Raw genomic sequence first — 19,148 nt, forward strand, 5'->3', positions numbered from 1 at the left:
CTGTCAGAAGTCGTCTTATCCTCTTTTAACTTTCATTAAACATGCAATTTTATAGAAGGGGTGATAGTGGACTACTATAGGTGACGCAGTATAACATTAGTTATATCACAGGAAAGCTAGCTAATTGGTTGTTCTACTGGAATGAAACACCAGCAGTTACACAAACTAACAAGTAACCAGCTTCTCAGCTGTCAACCCATGATACATCGGTCCAATTTAGAGCATTCAAAGTATAATTATACCAAATAATGCACTGAAGTTTGACTTCAGCACGGAAAAAGCATTTGGAGTCATGATCCGTAGACGAACATTTATCTTTAAAAAGAACGAAAAAGAAGATCACCTGTCCGTATTAATGTTCAAACCCCAGCCTCTGGGAGACACATCAGCTAAAATGAAATTGCAAAAATCTGCCCCGTGAGATGGGTGATTGTGCGCCTCTACCCTTACGGGGGAAGAGCGACATTTCCATACTGAAAACCGGGCCCTTCATTTAGTTTCACGTTTGGAGGAGCTCTCCAACATTGACACCATCGCTCGGAATAAGGTAAATGGCTGCTTACACCCTTAATTACCGCGGTGAAACAGAGTGATGGCAGAGCCAGTGGTTCTTTGAGGCAGTAGAGAGTTCTAATCCTCGTCCAGGGACACTCCAGGCCCAGAGAAGAGGAACCCATCCAAGAGCAAATTTGCATAAATCTGCATATTTTTCCTTTCAGGCTACACATTTGCTTTTGTTTCATGAAGAATTTGTTCAATATTTCACTCTTTCACAAGCACTAGCACTATAATACTGCACCGCAATATTTATTTTACTGTGAACTGGATTAACTGAACAGGAGACACTGATGTGTGTATCAAAACTGTGGGGCTTTAGGGGGTCTGGAAAATGCAAAGGTGGGTTTCATACTTCAAAAGGCCACATTTTCCCTGGAAAACCTGTTGAAAAACAGATCTCCTACAGCATTTGTGTCATGATATATGGTACACTACACGGCATGTTTCAGTTTGGAGGAATGCCATTTGCCCCAGAGTGGTATAGGCCAGAAACATCAAGATTCCTCAAGACCAGACATGCCTTTTGAGCCCATATAGAAATGTATATCTTGGCATGCACATGAAATTCACTGTACCGCTGTGATAACTCAGTCATAATGTAGCAGCAGAATTTTGAGAACTTTGTGTGACAGGCCGCATGAATCATCTGGTACTCAAACTCGAACACTACAATGAACGTTAACCTTCTTTTAGCATACGTTTGTGTGTATTTGTGTACATAGACGTCTGTATTAACTGGGTTTTCAATGCGGTGACGAAGTGGGATCCACGAGCATTTGCATTCGTGTTTAATTGCGTTGGTTCCAGCTGCATCATTAAGTAAAAGCACGGAAACGCAGCTCCTAATGCGAGTTAGTAATGCCCAGCAAATCAAAGACCATCAAGCGAATTAACGACCCTGCTTTTGACGAGTGCAGACCACATTAATGGCGATGCAAGACTCTTTTAATAAACAAACAAATAAGTGAGTGGGGGAGCAGTCACACAGCTCTGGTGAACACTGAACACAGACGTTTTAACCACAAAGATGAAAGAAATGCAGCCGGCAGAATACGCAGACCCTGAGGCAGACCTGTAAGGGCACTGCAGAACACACCGATGAATGGAAATCTGCTGTGGGATTACAGAAAATAAAAAAATGACTTCTTCCATTTCCTCTGAGGGCAGTGCTTCAGTCTTTGACATCGGGCTCTTCTAAGCAACCTGTTAATTATTAACGTACAGAGTGCCTTTATCCAGATGCCTCAAACTCACAACCTTCATTTCCATTTCTGTCATTTAAATAACCTACCTTTGTACTGTGCCTAAAGGGGATTGGCAAAACCTCTACTCGGTTATTCTATTGTGCTGAAGCGATGAGGAACAAAACCCAACCAAACTACCGCGCTGCAAGTAGCTGGAAGCTCCACTGGAGACCTAAACTATGTCTGGCTTCGAGGAATGAAGAAAACTGTCCTCCCCTTTCTGCCATAGATCATTTCGGCAGTTTGCTTATAACACACTGCTACAGTACGTAATGAATGTATTCTGTGTATGGTCCCAGCTAAAAGGCTTTTGTTACCTGAATGGACACTGCTGGGATTTTAGAGCAAAAGATTCCAGTGAATCTTGGTTCCTGGATGTCAAGTTAAAAATAGAGTTGTGGACACTCAATCATGTTAAGAAAATGACAAGAATAAGCACAAAATAAACAATGCAGAACTGTAGCCCCCTTCATTGTGTATTTCCATGACTAGGCTAAATGATAACCATCCCCCAGATGTTACCAGTGAGTTTGTATGCACCATTCCTGGTACAGTGTGTGTGTGTCTCTGTTGCCAGTTCAATCCCGCTCTGGGTGTGTCTGCCTAACGCCCAAATGCTCCTGACGAGCTGAATAGTGCCTTGCATGGCAGCCAATTGCCATTGGCGTGTGAATGTGTGTGTGAATGGGTGAATGAGAAGCATAAATTGTACAGCGCTTTGGATAAAGGCACTATATAAATGCAGACATTTGCCATTTACCATTTGGCTGGCAGAAGTTAGGAACAATAGTCTACAGTCTAAGACTGCCTGAGGAACATTACTGTCACAATGTTACAACCAAATGGGAATCGAACTGGAATGCTCCCCAACATTCTTGAAATGTTTTGTGAAAGCTGTTATCTTTGCTGCGTATAATGTTGTTATAACCCTCACAGCTATTGGGGAAACTCTAGTAGCCTAAGCTGTGTGCCAGCCCCCCTCCCAAACTGTTCAGAGACCAAGAAGTCCTGATCCCCTCATTTTTGTGGCGAGGCACCTTGCCTCGTATTATTCCACCCTGACTGATCGCGAATAAGCCTGGCAGCCGGTGGTTCTGCTCAGCGAGCCACAGAAAAACATCAGCTCAGAGTGTGGGAGCGAAAGCGCCGGAGAATGTGTGGAACAGAGTCACCGGGGACTCTAGAGCCCTTCAGCTCCGGCGCAACGAAAAACGCCAATTTCCGCTGTTCAAAAACCATGGCGTTCGACGCGCAGGTCAGCGTGGAGGGCGATTACGTAAAACCATTCAGACGCTGAGAGTCTCCACTTAGGGACGGGAGGGTGGGTGAGCGTTATCAGAGAAAAGAACATGCGTGTAATTAGCCGGAAAGAGGATAAAAATCAAAGACAATAGCGTGGCTGATAGGCTGTTCCCCAACTGAAAAAATATAAAACATGCTGAGAAACTGACAAGTATGATGTATGCTGCCCAACTCCAACCAAGAACAAGGACTATCCACGGACCTGGGTCAAATTGAGCACCCATCTACCAGCACGTCAGCTTACAGAAGTTGAACTTTTTAGAAACAAGTGGGCTGCCAAAAAAAAAACGAGGTTGTAAAAAAGTGCTGACATTTCCGCAATTTCTCAAAAAGCAATTCAAGCTGAAGAGGTAAGAGCGAGAACGCGGGCCTTTTTCCATCCCAGTGCGAAGTGGTGCAAAGGACAGTGGGACAGTTGTCCAAAGGGACGGTGGTCCAATCAGGCTGGCCCTCCAAACAGGCCTGAAAACAGTGGAGCTGGAGGGAGCAGTGGAATTAAACAGGAGAACACTTGCATCCAGGGAAAGGCAGCTGAACACTATATTATCATGCACACCCGCCAAAAAAGAGACAGGTCTTAATATTGCTGACTGAATGTGATGAATAACTTGGGCCTCCAATGCCAAATGCTCTCATTTGTCCAAGTCATCCTTCCCTTTTGTGAGGTTCGACGATGGTTTTACGCAAGAGATTAAATTCACAAATGGCACCATTGGTATCATGCCAATAGTGTGTGGTCACCTCACACACACCTTACTTTGAGGACAGAATGCCTACCACATACCTACCTAGCCTAACACTTTACTGGCATACAAAAGTGAGTGTACACACACATAGGCACACATACATGCCCATGGACATACACACACACACAAACACACACACACACCACAGGCATACACATACACACACAGACATGCCCCACATAGACACACACACACACACACATACACACCACAGGCATACACATACACACACAGACACACACACGCCCCACATACACACACACACACTCATGCACAGACATACAGTTACACAATGAAGTCTGCTTGCCAATTCCCATCTCTCCCAAAACACCTGCTCAGTTCAGCGCTCTAACGCACCAGCCAAGTGCTGACGCGGTAATCCCAGTCTACGGAGGAACGCGGAGCGTGGGCCAGACGGCACAGGAATCCCGGATCCCGGAGCCGGGCGCAGGCATCATCCCGTTTCCCGGAAGAGCGGGAGCATGCCGGGGAGCCTCTCGAGGGGGCAGGCGAAGCGGCGTTCCAATTACGGGGGAAAATGAGAGCGGTCCCGCGGTCGAGATTGGGTTCTGGCGCGGAGCGGTCCTCCGGGAGGAGTCGAGGGAAGCGCGAGTCGAGCACCTCTCAGAATTAATGTGGCCCGGACCCGCCAGGGACCCGGCAGACATCAGGGCCCTCGCGGAGACTGCTGCTCGCGTTACACACTCCCCACACGCAATTAGGGGCCGTGCCTCTCCCGTAATCACATTCCACCGGGGACGGTCAACGCGCTCCGCCCCGTCCAGGGCCCGCGGGTCAGGTTGCCAAGGGGACCCCCGCGCTTAACTGACACGATTGAGGTTACGTTCGCTGACCGCACTTTCACTGACACCTCACCCAGTCTATGAGTTTTAGGCCTGTAATTGCTGTTTGACCGCTCAATTTATCAGTAAGGTAATTCTCAGAGACTCAGGACCGCATTTAAAGGGCAATAAGGATCCACGTTTCCACTGTAAGTACAGACATATTACTACTGCGTAACCCTTGAGAACTAAAGTGCCTCAAATAGTGTTCACCTCAATCTTCCATGTAACCAGAAATAGGGATGTTCTAAAATAAAAGTCATACTCCAGCCTATAGTAGGTTGTATTTTAACTTCACTGTACAAGCTTGTTAGAAAGATTAAAAGATTTAATTGAGCTTAAGGTTTTATGGAAGGATGGCCTTTACAGATGAATCTTCCCTTAATGCGGACTTCAATGAGAAACCAAGACTGGAATAATATTGGAGAGCTAACATATGACATTTTTAAAATCATTTAAAAGCTAAACAACACTGATGCACTGTGAAAACTGCCTCAAGGTTACCAACGGCATATAGGCCTACTCTGAGGGAAGTATATTCACAGGGCTTCAAGTCTGTGGTTAATTGCCGTTCTGCAGATTCAAAACATAGATTCAGCACTCTATTCAGAAATAAAATGGAGACAAGGGTCTAAGAAAGCCAGACCATCTGATCTCCCTCCAGTGAGTGGGGGAAAACGTCAGGTCCGACATCCATAATTTTCACAAAAGAAGAAAATCAAATATAACATGATGAAATATATAATAACAGTATACATAATGTGATATTTTTGGAAATTTGCACGGGACCCCAGGGCAGAGGAAAATAGTCAAAGCTTGAGACAAAAACAACTGAAAAGTTTTTGATCAAGCAGCTGATGCGTCTCTGATGTGCTTTTTATAGATAGTCGCATCAATACGACATTAAGACACAGTAACCAAGGCAACTGACAAAGAGATCATGTTGAGAGAGAGAGAGAGAGAGAGAGAGAGGGAGGGGGAGTGAGATAGAGAGGGAGAGAGTGTGAGAGAGAGAGGGAGGGGGAGAGAGATAGAGAGGGAGAGCGTGCGAGAGAGACAGGGGGAAATGGAGAGTGAGAGAGGGAGGGGGAGAGTGTATGAGGGAGAGGGAGAGAGAAAGAGAGAGATGAGATGGTGTCTAAAAGAAAGCACACTCCGGCTGACTAAAAGCACTGGGGCGGGAGGCAGCTGTGGAGAGAGGCTGAATAGCTGCAGAACCGGAGCGTTAATGTGGCATTGAGGCCTTGCTCTGGACAAGTGGCAAGACGACCAGAGCACGGTCAAATTCCCTTCTTTTATTACATTACATTTCATTTAGCAGATGCTTTTATCCAAAGCGACGTACAAAACAGTGCCCATCAAGGTCATGGAACAAACAGCCGAACACGCCAGATAAGGTACAATTCATACATGATTGGTTGTAATGTCACAAACATAAGTCCAGGACACAAGGTAGTCTGTAACTACCATACTACTTCAGGAAGTACAGTACCGAGACAACTACATTCAAAAGTTATTAGCACTGAGGCGACAGCTGGTATCCAGAACTCCAGAAAACACACTTCTTGAGGAGCCTGCCCCCCCCCAAAAAAAAGGAGGCCACAGAGTGCCCCCAAAGCATGACTCTGCGAGGGACCACCGCCCCCCCCACCCTCCCAGTCACCTGGATTCAATTAGTGCAAAAGGCAGGAGGCACGTCACTAAGAAAATATATTCCATCACAAGCTGGCGAAACACACATTCTCCTGCAGCGCCTCTGACCCAGAATCTGTTTCTGCTTAGCTCAAAAACAACACTCTAAAGACGATGGACATTTTTAATTTATTGAGCAAAGTTTAACATGACAGTGCGGCGGATTTGGCATTGAGATATCCACGGGGGTCCCGCGATACACGCTCCACAGATGCCGGGCTGTCAAAGGCGGGCCCTGGCAGCTTCTGCCAAGAGCCTCAGCGATGGCGAAAGCGCGTTGAGGTAAGACTACCGCTAGGCCCAACGCACGAGGGATCGAGATTCCCGGTTTTAGAGCGCGGTCTAACGTCGTGTGGCCTAAGCGCAGCCATTTGAACGGAAATGAATACGGACAAACAGCAAACTGGGGAGAAGGAACTGAAGATGAAATCTGCGCGTGTGGGCCTGGGCTCAGAAGCCTTCCTCTGGATCCCGGCGCATTTGCGTATTTTGTTTTGTCAGCCTGCTGGGTTCATTCAAACCGGCGTTAGGTGCTTTTATTCTCCTCCCAGTCACATCAGACTAAATCATGTGCCCCCCCCTCCCTTCCCCCGCGGAGTCGAACAAACACCCCCGCGTGTGGCGAAAAGCGGGCCACGGGGCCATGTGACTCATGTGCGCCGAACACCTGACCAGACGCCGGCCTCGCCGAGCACGTTGCAGACAGGTGGACGGGACCGCCTTCAGACGAGACACGCAGAGCGCCTCGTGTTCGCCACACCCCTTCCCCCCTCCCCCTCGAGCGCACACAGGCTGGAGTGCGAATCTCTCCCCGCACCTCCCGCGGAAACCCCGCTCGGGTTAAAGCAGACCCCTCTCCACCGCGTTCCCTCCCCTGCTGAAAAAAGGGCTGTCGTAACAAGTGTTTCAGTCTCCTAATGAGACGTAAAATCGTATCCCTTTCTCCGAAGTAGAACATATTAGCGTGTTCTAAGTTACTGTTTGCTTGACAAGTGAAATTTTTATTACCCCCATTGGCAAATCTTGAAATGAGTAAAACTGTGCAACCTCACTGGTTTTAAGCAAACAAAAGTCATAGAAATTCTAAATTTAAGACTAAAATACTTGTGGCTAATGGAGGTCCGAGGAGCCGGCCGCTCCCTCCCCCGGCGGTGAAAGCCGGCATCTCCTCAGCCCCGCGCTGTGTCACCGCGGGCCTCCATTAGGACCGCTGCGCTCCGTGATTGACAGGCCGCCTGCGCGCCCTGTGACGCACGCCACTCCACTCCTCTTGTCCCTGGCTTTTTTTTTTGACGTCAGCCACCTTTTTTTCTTCTTTCTCAGGAGCGTTTCTCATATTATGAACATGGTGTACTGTGTGCCTTCACGTTACGTGGACGACGTTCCTTCAGTTTTATTCTAACTGTGCTACGTCTCGAGAGACCAATCCGCGAATAAATACCGGACTGTTAAGTGCTGTTGTGAGTGAAAGCTGTCCTCTAAACCAATCACCTGCTAGCGAGGAGTTCTACAGAGGCTCTTATAGGAGAACATTTCTCAAGGAGGTTATGACTGCACAGAGTGTTCCACACACACACAACGTTATCTGGGCAGCGCTACCCTCCCAAAGTCCCTCAGAAGTGCTAGACACGAGTTCTACAGGCCTGGGCCAGGGAGACCAAGCTGAGGCTAGGCGAGGTGCAGAGGGCGAGGGGGAGAAGGAGAAACAAGACGGGAGGAAAGGAAGAGTAGGAGGAGGAGAGAGGAGAAGGAGAGGTGCGGGGGCCGGTGGCTGGATTCGTGCAGCTGTGCAGACTGTCATGGCGAAGACAGAGGGGCAGAGACCCAGAGGAAGCAGCCACTCCTCCCAGGATTAAACAGCCGAACCCGAAAGGCTTCGATAAACACCACAGCTGCATACACGGGAAATATGTAAAACACAAGCCCTGTCTGTCACACCATTCAGGCAAATAAAAGCTAAAAGGAAGGGGCTCATGAAATGGCCATGAATTGCGTCTGACAGATGAGCACCGTCTCTAAAAGAGATTCTCCCAGCGGCTCCAATCAAGGTTTAACTATCATAGAACTAAAGGCCAGCTCCGACCACTTAAGCGTATCGGTTAAATGTAAAAGGGGATAATTACAACGGACAGGATCGAAACCCTGATCCTTAAAATAAAACCGAGAACACTGCAACAATTAGGCTATAGAAAACCGAACAGCCCCGCTGCCAGTCCACACGGCTGAAGGCCCTCTACCGGACGGCGGCGTACACGTAAAAGCGTAATACGCGGGAGAACGCAGGGCGCTGGAGGCTTGTTAAAAGCGTAGTGATGGATTACGAGCGTTACCCGCCGGGCCCATCAGCCTGACACGAGCGGTGTGCGCGTGAGCCTTCCACCGAACGTTACAGGCAACGCGGGCGGGGGGGGTAGCGGCTCCTCACGTGGTTCTCACGAGCAGAAGACAACCCGCTTAATCCGCCTCTGCGAAACGCAACGGCAGGGAGGCCGGGAAGTCGCGTCACAAGCGTTTTCCGTCACGCCCCTACGCAATATTTTTAGCGCGGCTGCAAATGTAGCGCACTAAAGAGACGGCGCATCGCGGCGTCGTAACGTCCCGCCTTATGCTATAGTTATGGATCCATCAGTATGAATCATGCTCAGCGGAGCAATTTAATCTCTGCCATATGCGGCATGGACAGCGCCAGGGAGAATTTGCAGCACATTAGTGCACCAATTATTCTCAGGCATGCTGACAATTCCAGAATTTTCTTTTTGAAATGGCTGCTAACTCAAGTTCTTCTGTTTCCTTTTTTTTACAAGGATCCTAACAGGGTTTTATCTTTTTCCCCCCCTCTGTCCCTACTCCCGCCCCCTCTCTCTCCTCCACCCTCTTGGCTTCTCTCCCCCTCTTCCTCGGTAAGCTGTGGCCATAAAAAACATGACAAATTATTTGAGCTGGAGGCAGCTGTAGATATGAACCCCCCTCGCCTCCCCACCCCTTGAATGTGGAGAAAAATAAAAATATAAATGGAGGAGAGAGCCAGCTCATCGACACGCTGTCGGGAGGGATTACGGCACTTTATGTTAGGACTAGCAGCTTGCAGAAACACTAAAAACAAGGGCCGCTAAACAGGGATTGATTTTTTTTCCCCCGTGCTGTATGTTTTTACATTATTGAAAAGATTTTTCACTCCTGATCTCCAGCTGCATCGCCTCCAAACGGAAAACTGCTGTGCTGTTCTTGTGTCGTCAGGGGGGGTAAAAAAAAAACAACTAAGGAAAATGTGTTTAATGTTAAAACATTGCTCTTAAAGACGCTGCTGCACTCTCAAGCTACACTGCACAGAATATCTTTATCATTTTAAACTAGAACCAGTGTATCGGCACATAGTGCCTACAGTACGACAGCGTTTGAGCGTGAATGATGAGCTCAGAGACTTTATGCTATTGAACAGGTGCGTGTGAGCATGTGGTGTTGGAGGGTCTCATTACCAGATAGGTGCATCATTATCATATTGGGGTGGTTGTTGAACATCGTCATTTGGTAAGCTATAAAAAAAACAAAAAACACAGAGACACATATTCAATATGAAATCGATTCATAAAAACACACATAAAGTGCTGAAATACAAAAGACAAAGAACATGCCTTCTAGGTACACATATTTAAACAAAAGGCCTCAAGTGAAAATTTACATTTAGACTGTGGGGCAGTGACCAGGCACATTATGTATTCACACCGGTTCATGCTACGATGCTCTGCGATACACAACATTAACTCTCGTGTAGTCCCACCAACGTTGCCTCTGTCACCTGTGCGTGTAATGAGCTAAAACACCCCCTTGGAGGAGGTACTGATGAGCCCTCCAAAGGGGATGTTTTTTACGTGATGGTGGATACTTTTGGTGGATATATTTGTAGGTACTGTTGTGTTGGGGATACACTTTTAGGTTTTAGGTTTAGGAGAACACCATTAGGGGGGTGTGGAGCAAAGACATTTGAGATGCTGTCATTGGACTGAAGAACACGCCAGTGTTTATGCAGAATGGGCCTCGGAGCTCAATGACAATAACGACCATAACGAATAACAGAGCTGAAAACACAGGAATTGGGAGCCAATTTTCTGAGATGAGGGAGTGACTTGGATACCCTTCTTTGACGAGAAGCCGAGCGGGCCCACAGGCTTGGAGCTCTTGCTCCCCGTGGTCTAGATGTAGATTTTGACTTGAGGACTTTTATTTAAATACACATCATCAGCCTAGGAGGTACATTTTCATTTGTGTTTTAAAAATTTCTGCATTTTAATTTCAGTGTTTTCCAAATCATTTTCAGATAGAAAATTTGTCTCTGTCTTATATGTTTCATAGCTTTCCATGTGTAACTTAATGACAATGTGCAACGACCACCCCAAAATGCTAACCAAAATGCTAACGCAGTACCTGTCAGTTAACAGGGCCCTCCCACACTACATGAGCACATGCACCTGTTCAGCAGGTTCAGGTTGCTACCCTAACGAAGGCCCTCGCTGTTTTAAATAAAAACATTTTGGCTCCAGTTTTAAATAAAGATATTCTGCTTTTGAAGCTCAAGAGTACAGCAGCATCTTTCCTCTTTGTCTATGGCCCGCCAGTACCTTTACATTCCAAGAGTGTGTGATCCTCACTAAATAAAACAGACCACGTTTACCATACGCACTCCACCAAAAGTACACAGCTGAGAGGGCAGGAATCAATTCCACATACAGTACAGTGCATCATGAAGGGCATGCAAACTTTTATTCCAAGGCTGTGACTTAATAGTAACAATAATAATAAATTTATTTAGCTAATGATTTTCCAAAGTGACGTCTAGTTGATTTGACTAAGCAGGGGATAATCCCCACCTGGAGCAATGTGGGGTTATTGTGGCTACACCGGGGCTTGAACCACTGACCCTCCAGGTTGTATTCATTCATGTCCCTTAGCCACTAGGCTACAGACTTCACTCCATTCTTCTCATTCATCCACCTCCCTTTTGTCCCAGAATATGAGCAGGGTGTCCCTGCAGCAGGGATATATGGGATAAGAGATGCAGGGAAACTCAGGGGGTTCCTCCGGGACCCATTCACCGCGAGCCGGGGAAAGAAACGCGCAGAGCCATCATGAACAACATCCATTTCACACCCTGCAATGGGGCCGGTTGGTATTGAATCTCATCCCTCTCCTGAGAAACTGAAATAGCTCAGGACGTCCTGCACTACCATCGTAAAACGATCTACACTCAGAATTTGGGGCAGGGGTAAAAAGAGTGAGCATGCTGCTCAGTTCCTCGGTGTCTGCGTTGGAGTAGTTGTTCGGTTAGCTCATCATTTGTACCGGGTACAAAGAGGTCTCCTCCAAGGAGGGGCCCAACCTGAGAAAATGCAATCCTGCCTCGCTCCACCTGAAATCCCTCCCAGGCTTTTCCAGCTGAAAACCCCTTCAGCTGGAAAGGAAGGCCTTCCACAGATCCCCTCAATAATGATTTCAGTGGATATTTGCTATGGTATGTACAAAATTTTAACTGTGGTGCATGACTGGGTGAATATATTAACAATAAAAATAATCATAAAAATAATCATAATCTTCTTCATTTTCACTGCACTTCTCATGAAAAAAATAATAATACACTTATTTTATTTTCTTATCATTCCCTTTCATTATTATCATCGTTATCATGCCGAGGATGAACCGTATTGTTGTTATTTTCTCCCTTTTCTTGGGGCTCCAGGAGAGATATTACGAGAGTAAATAACAGTTGTTGGTTCTTGTGCTGTATTGTCAGGGGTGATGAAAGCTGGCTGGAGCACCGGTAGCTGTATTTTAACGCAGCCGGCGCGTTCTCCTCCGCCGAACGCACATCTGCTGTTTTCCGCCGTCCGTTCCCCCGCTTCCTCGCTCCGCGCTCATCCCGAGCGGCCAGCTGAAATCTGTCACTATTCCCCCGCCGATTTTGGGATGTCTTGGGAGGATCCACCCCTCCGTGCGCTCCATTCGGAGGGCGGTGAACGCGGCATTGTTCCCTGGAGAGCCGGGGCAGGGCAAAACAATGGGAGAGTGCCACGCGCGACCGCTGTGTCACCAACAACAATGCACTGGGTGTCAGCGCCTGCCCATTGTCAGGGAGCCCAGAGTCCATCATTAGTGACAACACTGACACTGAGGAATGAGCTGGCCCATTGCATTCTCACTCCACGACATCTATCTTTTTCTCTTTTCACCCTGTCTCTCCCCCCTCCCATCACTACCTGTTTCTCTCTCTCTCTTTCTCTCACTCGCTCTCTCTCCCCCCTTCCCATTTTCCCCTCATTTCCACACGCAAACCGAAATCCTGCTTCCCACCAAGAGGACGGCATGAACGGGGCTCTGTATCAAACCGTAATGTGTTTGTCTTGACGTCGGAGGTTTGGTGAGCAGATTCGGTTAGGACTTCACAATTCCGTCACCCACTTGGCCTGGGATTGCCGTAAAAAAATCCCCACCACACGCAGAAATTAGTGCAATGTGCTGATTCACGAGTAACGCCGGGGTAAACAGATGTGAAACGGGCCCTGGATTACAGCCGAGAGGTTAAGGGACTCCACCCTTTTCTATCTAACCTCTCCTGGAAGATTAAAGTGTAATCTGCCGGATTGAACAAAGGTTAGCGACATAAGCACGGCTATTTCTGTGCGTCAGATACTCATCCTCTCGCCGCAATGATTAGCGAGATAGAGAAAACGGGATTTCATTTAGATGCGTATCAAAAACCGGAACGCGCAGTGGCACGGGGAGGCGGCGGCCGGTAACGGGATTAATTAATCAAGCGCTTTGATGTCACAGGTCATCAGCGCCTGCTGGCGTTTCAAATTAATCTCCCTCTTAACATATTCTTGGATTTCAGAAAGAGCGCTGTGAATAAAGGAGAAGGGGCCATTTATTCTCTGGCCCCCTGCAGAGGGAACACTGTATGTGGTGGCACAAGAGCCGCAGCAACAGAACGCTGTGTACGTATGCAGTACAGAACGCTGTGTACGTATGCTGTACGTATGCTGCACATATGCAGTACAGAACGCTGTGTACGGATGCTGTACGTATTCTGTACATAACGTTGTGTATGTATTCTGTACATAATGGCGTGTAAGTATGCTGTACATATCGCTGTGTACGTATGCTGTACATAACACTGTGTACGTATGCCATACATAATGCTGTGTATGTATGCTGCACATAACGCTGTGTACGTATGCTGTACATAACGCTGTGTACGTATTCTGTACATAATGCTGTGTATGTATGCTGTACATAATGCTGTGTACGTATGCTGTACATATCGCTGTGTACGTATGCTGTACATGATGCCATGTACGTATGCTGTACATAACGCTGCCTACATATGCTGTACATGATGCTGTGTATGTATGCTGCATGTATCGCTGTGTACGTATGCTGTACATAACGCTGTGTACGTAGGCTGTACATAACGCTGTGTATGTATTGCTACATATCACTGAGTACATATGCCATACATAACGCTGTGTACGTGTGCTGTACATATTGCTGCGTATGTATGCTGTACATATTGTGATAGGGGGATGATTAGTCATAATGTGTTCCTTAGTTTTCCTTTCTATTAGACAGAGACACTGCATCTAACCACAGTACACTGCAGTTCCTCTGCCTGCACTGCTATCGTCACAGGAGACGCATGAAAACAGCATAACTAAATACAGCTCCAGATTAACGTTTTTCCATCGAAAACAATTGTATTCTGTTAGCTGGGTAAAACACACAGTGCATTGTTGTTATTCAGTATGAAATCAATGTAGCCAAATCTTATTCTAATGAGCCACGCACGCTATGTTTGCAGCCACTGTGGCGGATGTGTACCATTACACACACACACACACACACACACAAACGTAGGCTATGTATAGTTCATATATTGAAATATCTAGTGTTTGTACATATATAACCAAGCCTTTACTAATGTCTCGATTCACAGTATTCATGCATGTGCATGTATTTTAAAAAAATATAAATACTAACACAAAAAATAAAGATTTTCTTGAAAAGCAGTTAGTGTCAGTTTGATTGATCACTGATTCCTGACTGATGGAGATAAACTCCAGACCAGTTATCCTCACTGTCTCTGTAGATAAGCCGTGCACCATCTCACCAGGCGAAGGGTGAGGAGGCCGTTTAACCTGGTGAAATGTCAAGCCTGACGTTAATCACAGAGGAACAACAACCCCAAGCCCACCGTGTCCGCTCATCATAAGAACGGCTCTCGCAAGCCGAGACGGCCACAGACAGCCACCTCGAACCAGGCAACGCGTTTCAGCCGAACGCAGCCCGCGAGCCCCGGGCCCCACGTCTCGCCCAGATCAACACATCCGTACGCTCCATCTCCGTGATTGTTTTTTTGTTTTTTACTGCCGGTTTCACCGCATCAGAAACAGCAGGTTGCACACTGCACTTGAGCTCTGAGGAGACACTGGCTACAGGCGAGACAACGGCACAGAGCTCGTCGATACCACGGAACGGTGTTAGTGACATCTCAGGTGGCCGTGACGTAGTCTTCTTCACTGGCACTATATGTTGCACGAAGGTCTAATCAAGCGTTTATGCAGACCACAGTGATGGGCATCAGTTAGAAGAAGCAAAGAATATTACAAATAAATGCAGTGCGATACGATATTTTTTCAGTGTGCTACCTACAGGGTGGATAGTACATAAGGAACTGTGGTTGAAGCAATAAATAGAAACCCTGGCTGCACAGTGATATGGACTGTTGTTATGACTTATGGAGGGTATAAAGTCACATAGTTTACATGATGTTGTCTTGTTCGTGACTGTGGCACACTATACTTCCTGTTTTTTAAAACCAGATTTGACACTCAACAATTTAAATCACCTCATCGTATTTGACCATGTCCGTCCTCTAATTAATGAGTTTCTGCAATAGACTACTTTTGCAACAAATAATGTTTGCAGAAGAACATGCTAATAGCACAGGTTAGTGGCATATAGCCAAATTGACACCAAACACATATTCAGAAGTAACAGTAGCCAACTGCACTATTCTAAAATCAAAAATTGCACAGATTCATTTTTCATGTTTAATGCATCTTTATCTCCACAAATAAAGAATTGATTTATAATTTAATGCATTTATCTGAATTGAGAATATAATGTTTATTATGAAGAGCAACTTGGTGCAAAAACAATACCCATAAAAATAATAATGAAATGTTGACAAAATAGAAATGCAATAAATCATATGAAGATGCTACAATCGAAACAGCCTGCATTGGTATCTAATTTATTCCAAGCCTTTTGAATTTGATGCGAAATACTGCTAAATTAATTACAGTACTTGTCTCGGCATATTTCAGAAAGCATAAATATGATATCAAATGACCATCTCACAAATTTTTCCAAGAAAGAAGCACATTAACGAGCAGTAGGCAAATTGCAAATGTATAAAATATAAATCGTGTGCGTCTCATGCCTTTTTTATTCAATTTCTCAAAATATATCCTTTTATAACATTTTTGCTTTTCTCTGCCAGTGCTATCCGTTGCATAATTAATCATAATGTAAATCGAATGCCAATAACACACAGATGCGTGGATTACTTTCGTATTAGATAAACTATAAACACACAGCCAAATAGACTTCAGCGTCTGGTGGTGAAATTATGTCTGATATGGAGCCACACTGTGCATTAATCCGATGCGGAAACCCACTGCGTGAATTGGGACAGGGACAGAAAACCAAAATCTGGTCTTTTATAAAGACCCCTCTCTCCCCCGAGAAGGCAGAATCTTCTGTCGCTATTCTGTGGCTTAGAGTTTTAGACGAAATAGACGAAATTAGATTAAAGACACTACAATAAAATAATTATTATTCTCCACTAACAGATCCTAAATAAAGCAAACATCTGCCAAACTGAACACTGTCAACTGAAACAGGTAAGCTAGTATAGGACACTCTTCAGGAAATTGAAACACTTTCGCCTGGAGCCTATGTTTACCGCACAATACAGTAGGCTATACGAATCTGAAAACTGAAAATCGGTTTGTTTTCTTGCATGCTACATTTTATGCGCACTGAGAAACCAACTGAAAAAGTTTTTGTCGCTGTCTATAATTAGAAAGGCTACACGCCAACATCCTGCCCAATTACTAGATTCATTTTCATCAACACGCGTTGCTTGTGATGCCCATCCTTTATGAATGCTGCAAAGGGACCAGCACATAGACTCTCCATCTAGGCAACTATCACACTGACCCGTTACTAGAGCGAAGAAACCCAAGGGCTTTTAGCTATAAAAAGAAGAAAAAATAGGCTACTGGAAAGGAGGTGAAAAGAGAGAATATAGCCAACTGTAAAGCTAGTTTTGAGTTTAGCTTTCTCCACAGCTATAGCAACATAGGCTCTTCAGAACGTTTCTCGGTTGGGAAGCTTGTTTGGGGAATTATTACTTATTTATCGGATGTCCTAAATATTTAACTTAAAAGGGACCAGGACATCCATCCAGCGCTCTAGATGATGGTGCATTTTTAAAGGCGCCGCTCACGTTAAGGCTTGTGTGGGCTATTCTGGTAAAATGATACGAACAATGACAACGCAGCGTTTATGAAACACGGAATAGATAGGGGAAGTTGAATTGATGACAGTCGTTTCGATACAAGTCTCACCATCCTAAAACCGAACTAAAAGCAGGTTTTGTGCAAAGACGCTAAGTATAGCTAGTAGCCTATCAACGTCAATTTCTATCAAAGTTATTCTGCTTCCTGTGCGGAATTTTATATAATATAGCAGTCGGTCTATATTATGTAAATTTAGGATTAAACATATATTATCGAATGTGGGCTATCCCTCAAAGTTTATTCAGAGACGGTTTCAGTCATTTCTGATAAAGTTAACGTGTACCTTTTGGGAAAGAGATGAAAATTCCTATTTTTAAAGAAAATTCTGAAACAATGTACCTAAAAAGCTAGTCTAACTATTGTTACACTTCCGTCAAAGTGTGAACATTTAACAAAGGGACAGGGGAAACACTGCTCACAAAGCTGTACGTTATCTGATGCATGGCTGTGTTAAGACAACAGAGCCGTAGCGATATTGATAATTGCGCGGTTTTCCTATGACAAACCAGAGGACATCGAATAACCACGGCTTCCACCCAGTGAAAAGTAGGACTAGGGTACATGCAGTTTAACCGTCACCCCAAAGGGTTAACAGAATGTCGGTCTCCATGCGTTAGACACATGACAGCGAAAGAACTCCAAAAGTGAAGCACATTGTTTTCATTAGGGTTAACCGAAATGGGTTCCAATCATGAATAATGATACCCCAAAGCAGCTGTGTTCGTCCCTTACGTTAACATTAAGTTATCTGTATCTGTCAGGATTGGCGGCAGTAAGAACCCTTAACACCCAGTTACACGAAGAAAAAAAATCGTCTGCTGCAACCTACCATTACTGCACCACATTTTAATAACAACTTCCACTATCGCTCTTCCGCTAGCTCGCCTGCAGAAAATAATAGCTAATAAAAGGACGCATGCACTCAGCGATCTGAAACCTACGGATTCTTACCTTAATACGTTCCAGCTTTTCAGTGGATCCAGATCTGAAATTATAGAAACCATTCTTAACTAGCCAGCAGAAGCCTACAGGGTGCGATAGCTTGAACAAAAGCGGCGAGAGCTGTACTCCGTCTGCGAATGACAGCGACAGTCCGATGCAACTCGTCCTACTTCACTAGCTGATAAGCGCATGTCATAGCTCTCCCTCCGCCCCCCAGAATCAATCCAGCGCTATATTGCTTTTCGAGCCTCGGCTCTATTTCTCTGCCCCTGCCTTTTTAAAGCTGCCTGCAATCTGCCCCAACTGATCGAATTCAACCTCTTTTTTATCTGCCTTTATCCTGGGCGCCGTGTTGGGATAAATCCCTCTTTATTAACACCCCGTTTTTGGATTTATCTGAGGAATAAACAGATCCGTTTGAAAAGCGCCCCAGACTTTTGCAGGATCGGTGTTTTATAGGTCACTGAAACTAAACGTGGTTAGAACTCGTTCAGTCGACTGCTGCACTTCGTAACATTTTTTGGTTTCCATAGCGTGCGTAGCCTATAGGCTACTCTCCGTTATCAAACATAGACTGTCATTCAATTGATCTTATTGTAATCTTTTATTTTTATCGGTAGCATTTTATCGACCGGGCGGTGTTGACCCTTTCATTTGTCTGTTATTGGCAGTTTTTTTTTATAACTGTGCGACTGGGATGAAAACACTCTCTTGGGGGTAAGGTGGCTGACTGATTGATCGTTGTCCTGAAATATCTGCCTGAAAAAAGCCTTACAAATCCCACAGTGCAGTACCATTAAGACTGCTAGTAGGCTACACTTGTTCTGTTAATAATATAGGACAAAAGCGCTATTAGCATATTTATTGGTTTAACAGCCTATTGGCCACTGTTATTAAAGCTTTAAATTAATCTTTAGGCATTTGCCCTGTTACACAGCTAGACCTAGTATGCGAAATAATGCATGCACAAACGGGAAGAAGGGCCAGAAGTTCACACAGAATAGGCTATCTTAATGTTCAACATGCTTTCTCTGTTGAAACTCACTTCCTGTCTGTGACAGTCGCCACATCCTGTTGATGACTATGTGCTTTTTTCCCCTAGTAAAAAATAGCAATGGCGTCTCTCACCACTTCAGCCATATACCATCTCATCTTACTGGACACACATTTTGTTTATACAAGCGC

At 45.4% G+C, this 19,148-nt stretch overlaps 1 protein-coding gene across 17 annotated transcripts in view; it reads right to left on the reverse strand.

The window, feature by feature from the left end:
• The window catches only part of celf2 (cugbp, Elav-like family member 2), a 170,050-nt gene extending 151,906 nt beyond the window's left edge, over positions 1 to 18,144 (reverse strand). For 6 of the 17 annotated variants that reach the window (XM_061251388.1, XM_061251387.1, XM_061251373.1 and 3 more), the window contains exons 1-2: positions 17,973 to 18,143; positions 9,861 to 9,917 (exon numbers count right to left, since the gene is read on the reverse strand). In XM_061251388.1, the coding sequence (XP_061107372.1) occupies positions 9,861 to 9,917; positions 17,973 to 18,025 (110 nt within the window). In that variant the 5' untranslated portion in view covers positions 18,026 to 18,143. Of the gene's footprint in view, positions 1 to 9,860; positions 9,918 to 17,972 lie in introns of all 17 variants that reach the window. The other 11 variants (XM_061251377.1, XM_061251370.1, XM_061251374.1 and 8 more) reach the window with 4 other exon arrangements.
• Positions 18,145 to 19,148: the final 1,004 nt, after the last annotated feature.

Source organism: Conger conger, chromosome 8, assembly GCF_963514075.1.
Source record: "Conger conger chromosome 8, fConCon1.1, whole genome shotgun sequence".
Classification (NCBI taxonomy): Eukaryota; Metazoa; Chordata; class Actinopteri; order Anguilliformes; family Congridae; genus Conger; species Conger conger.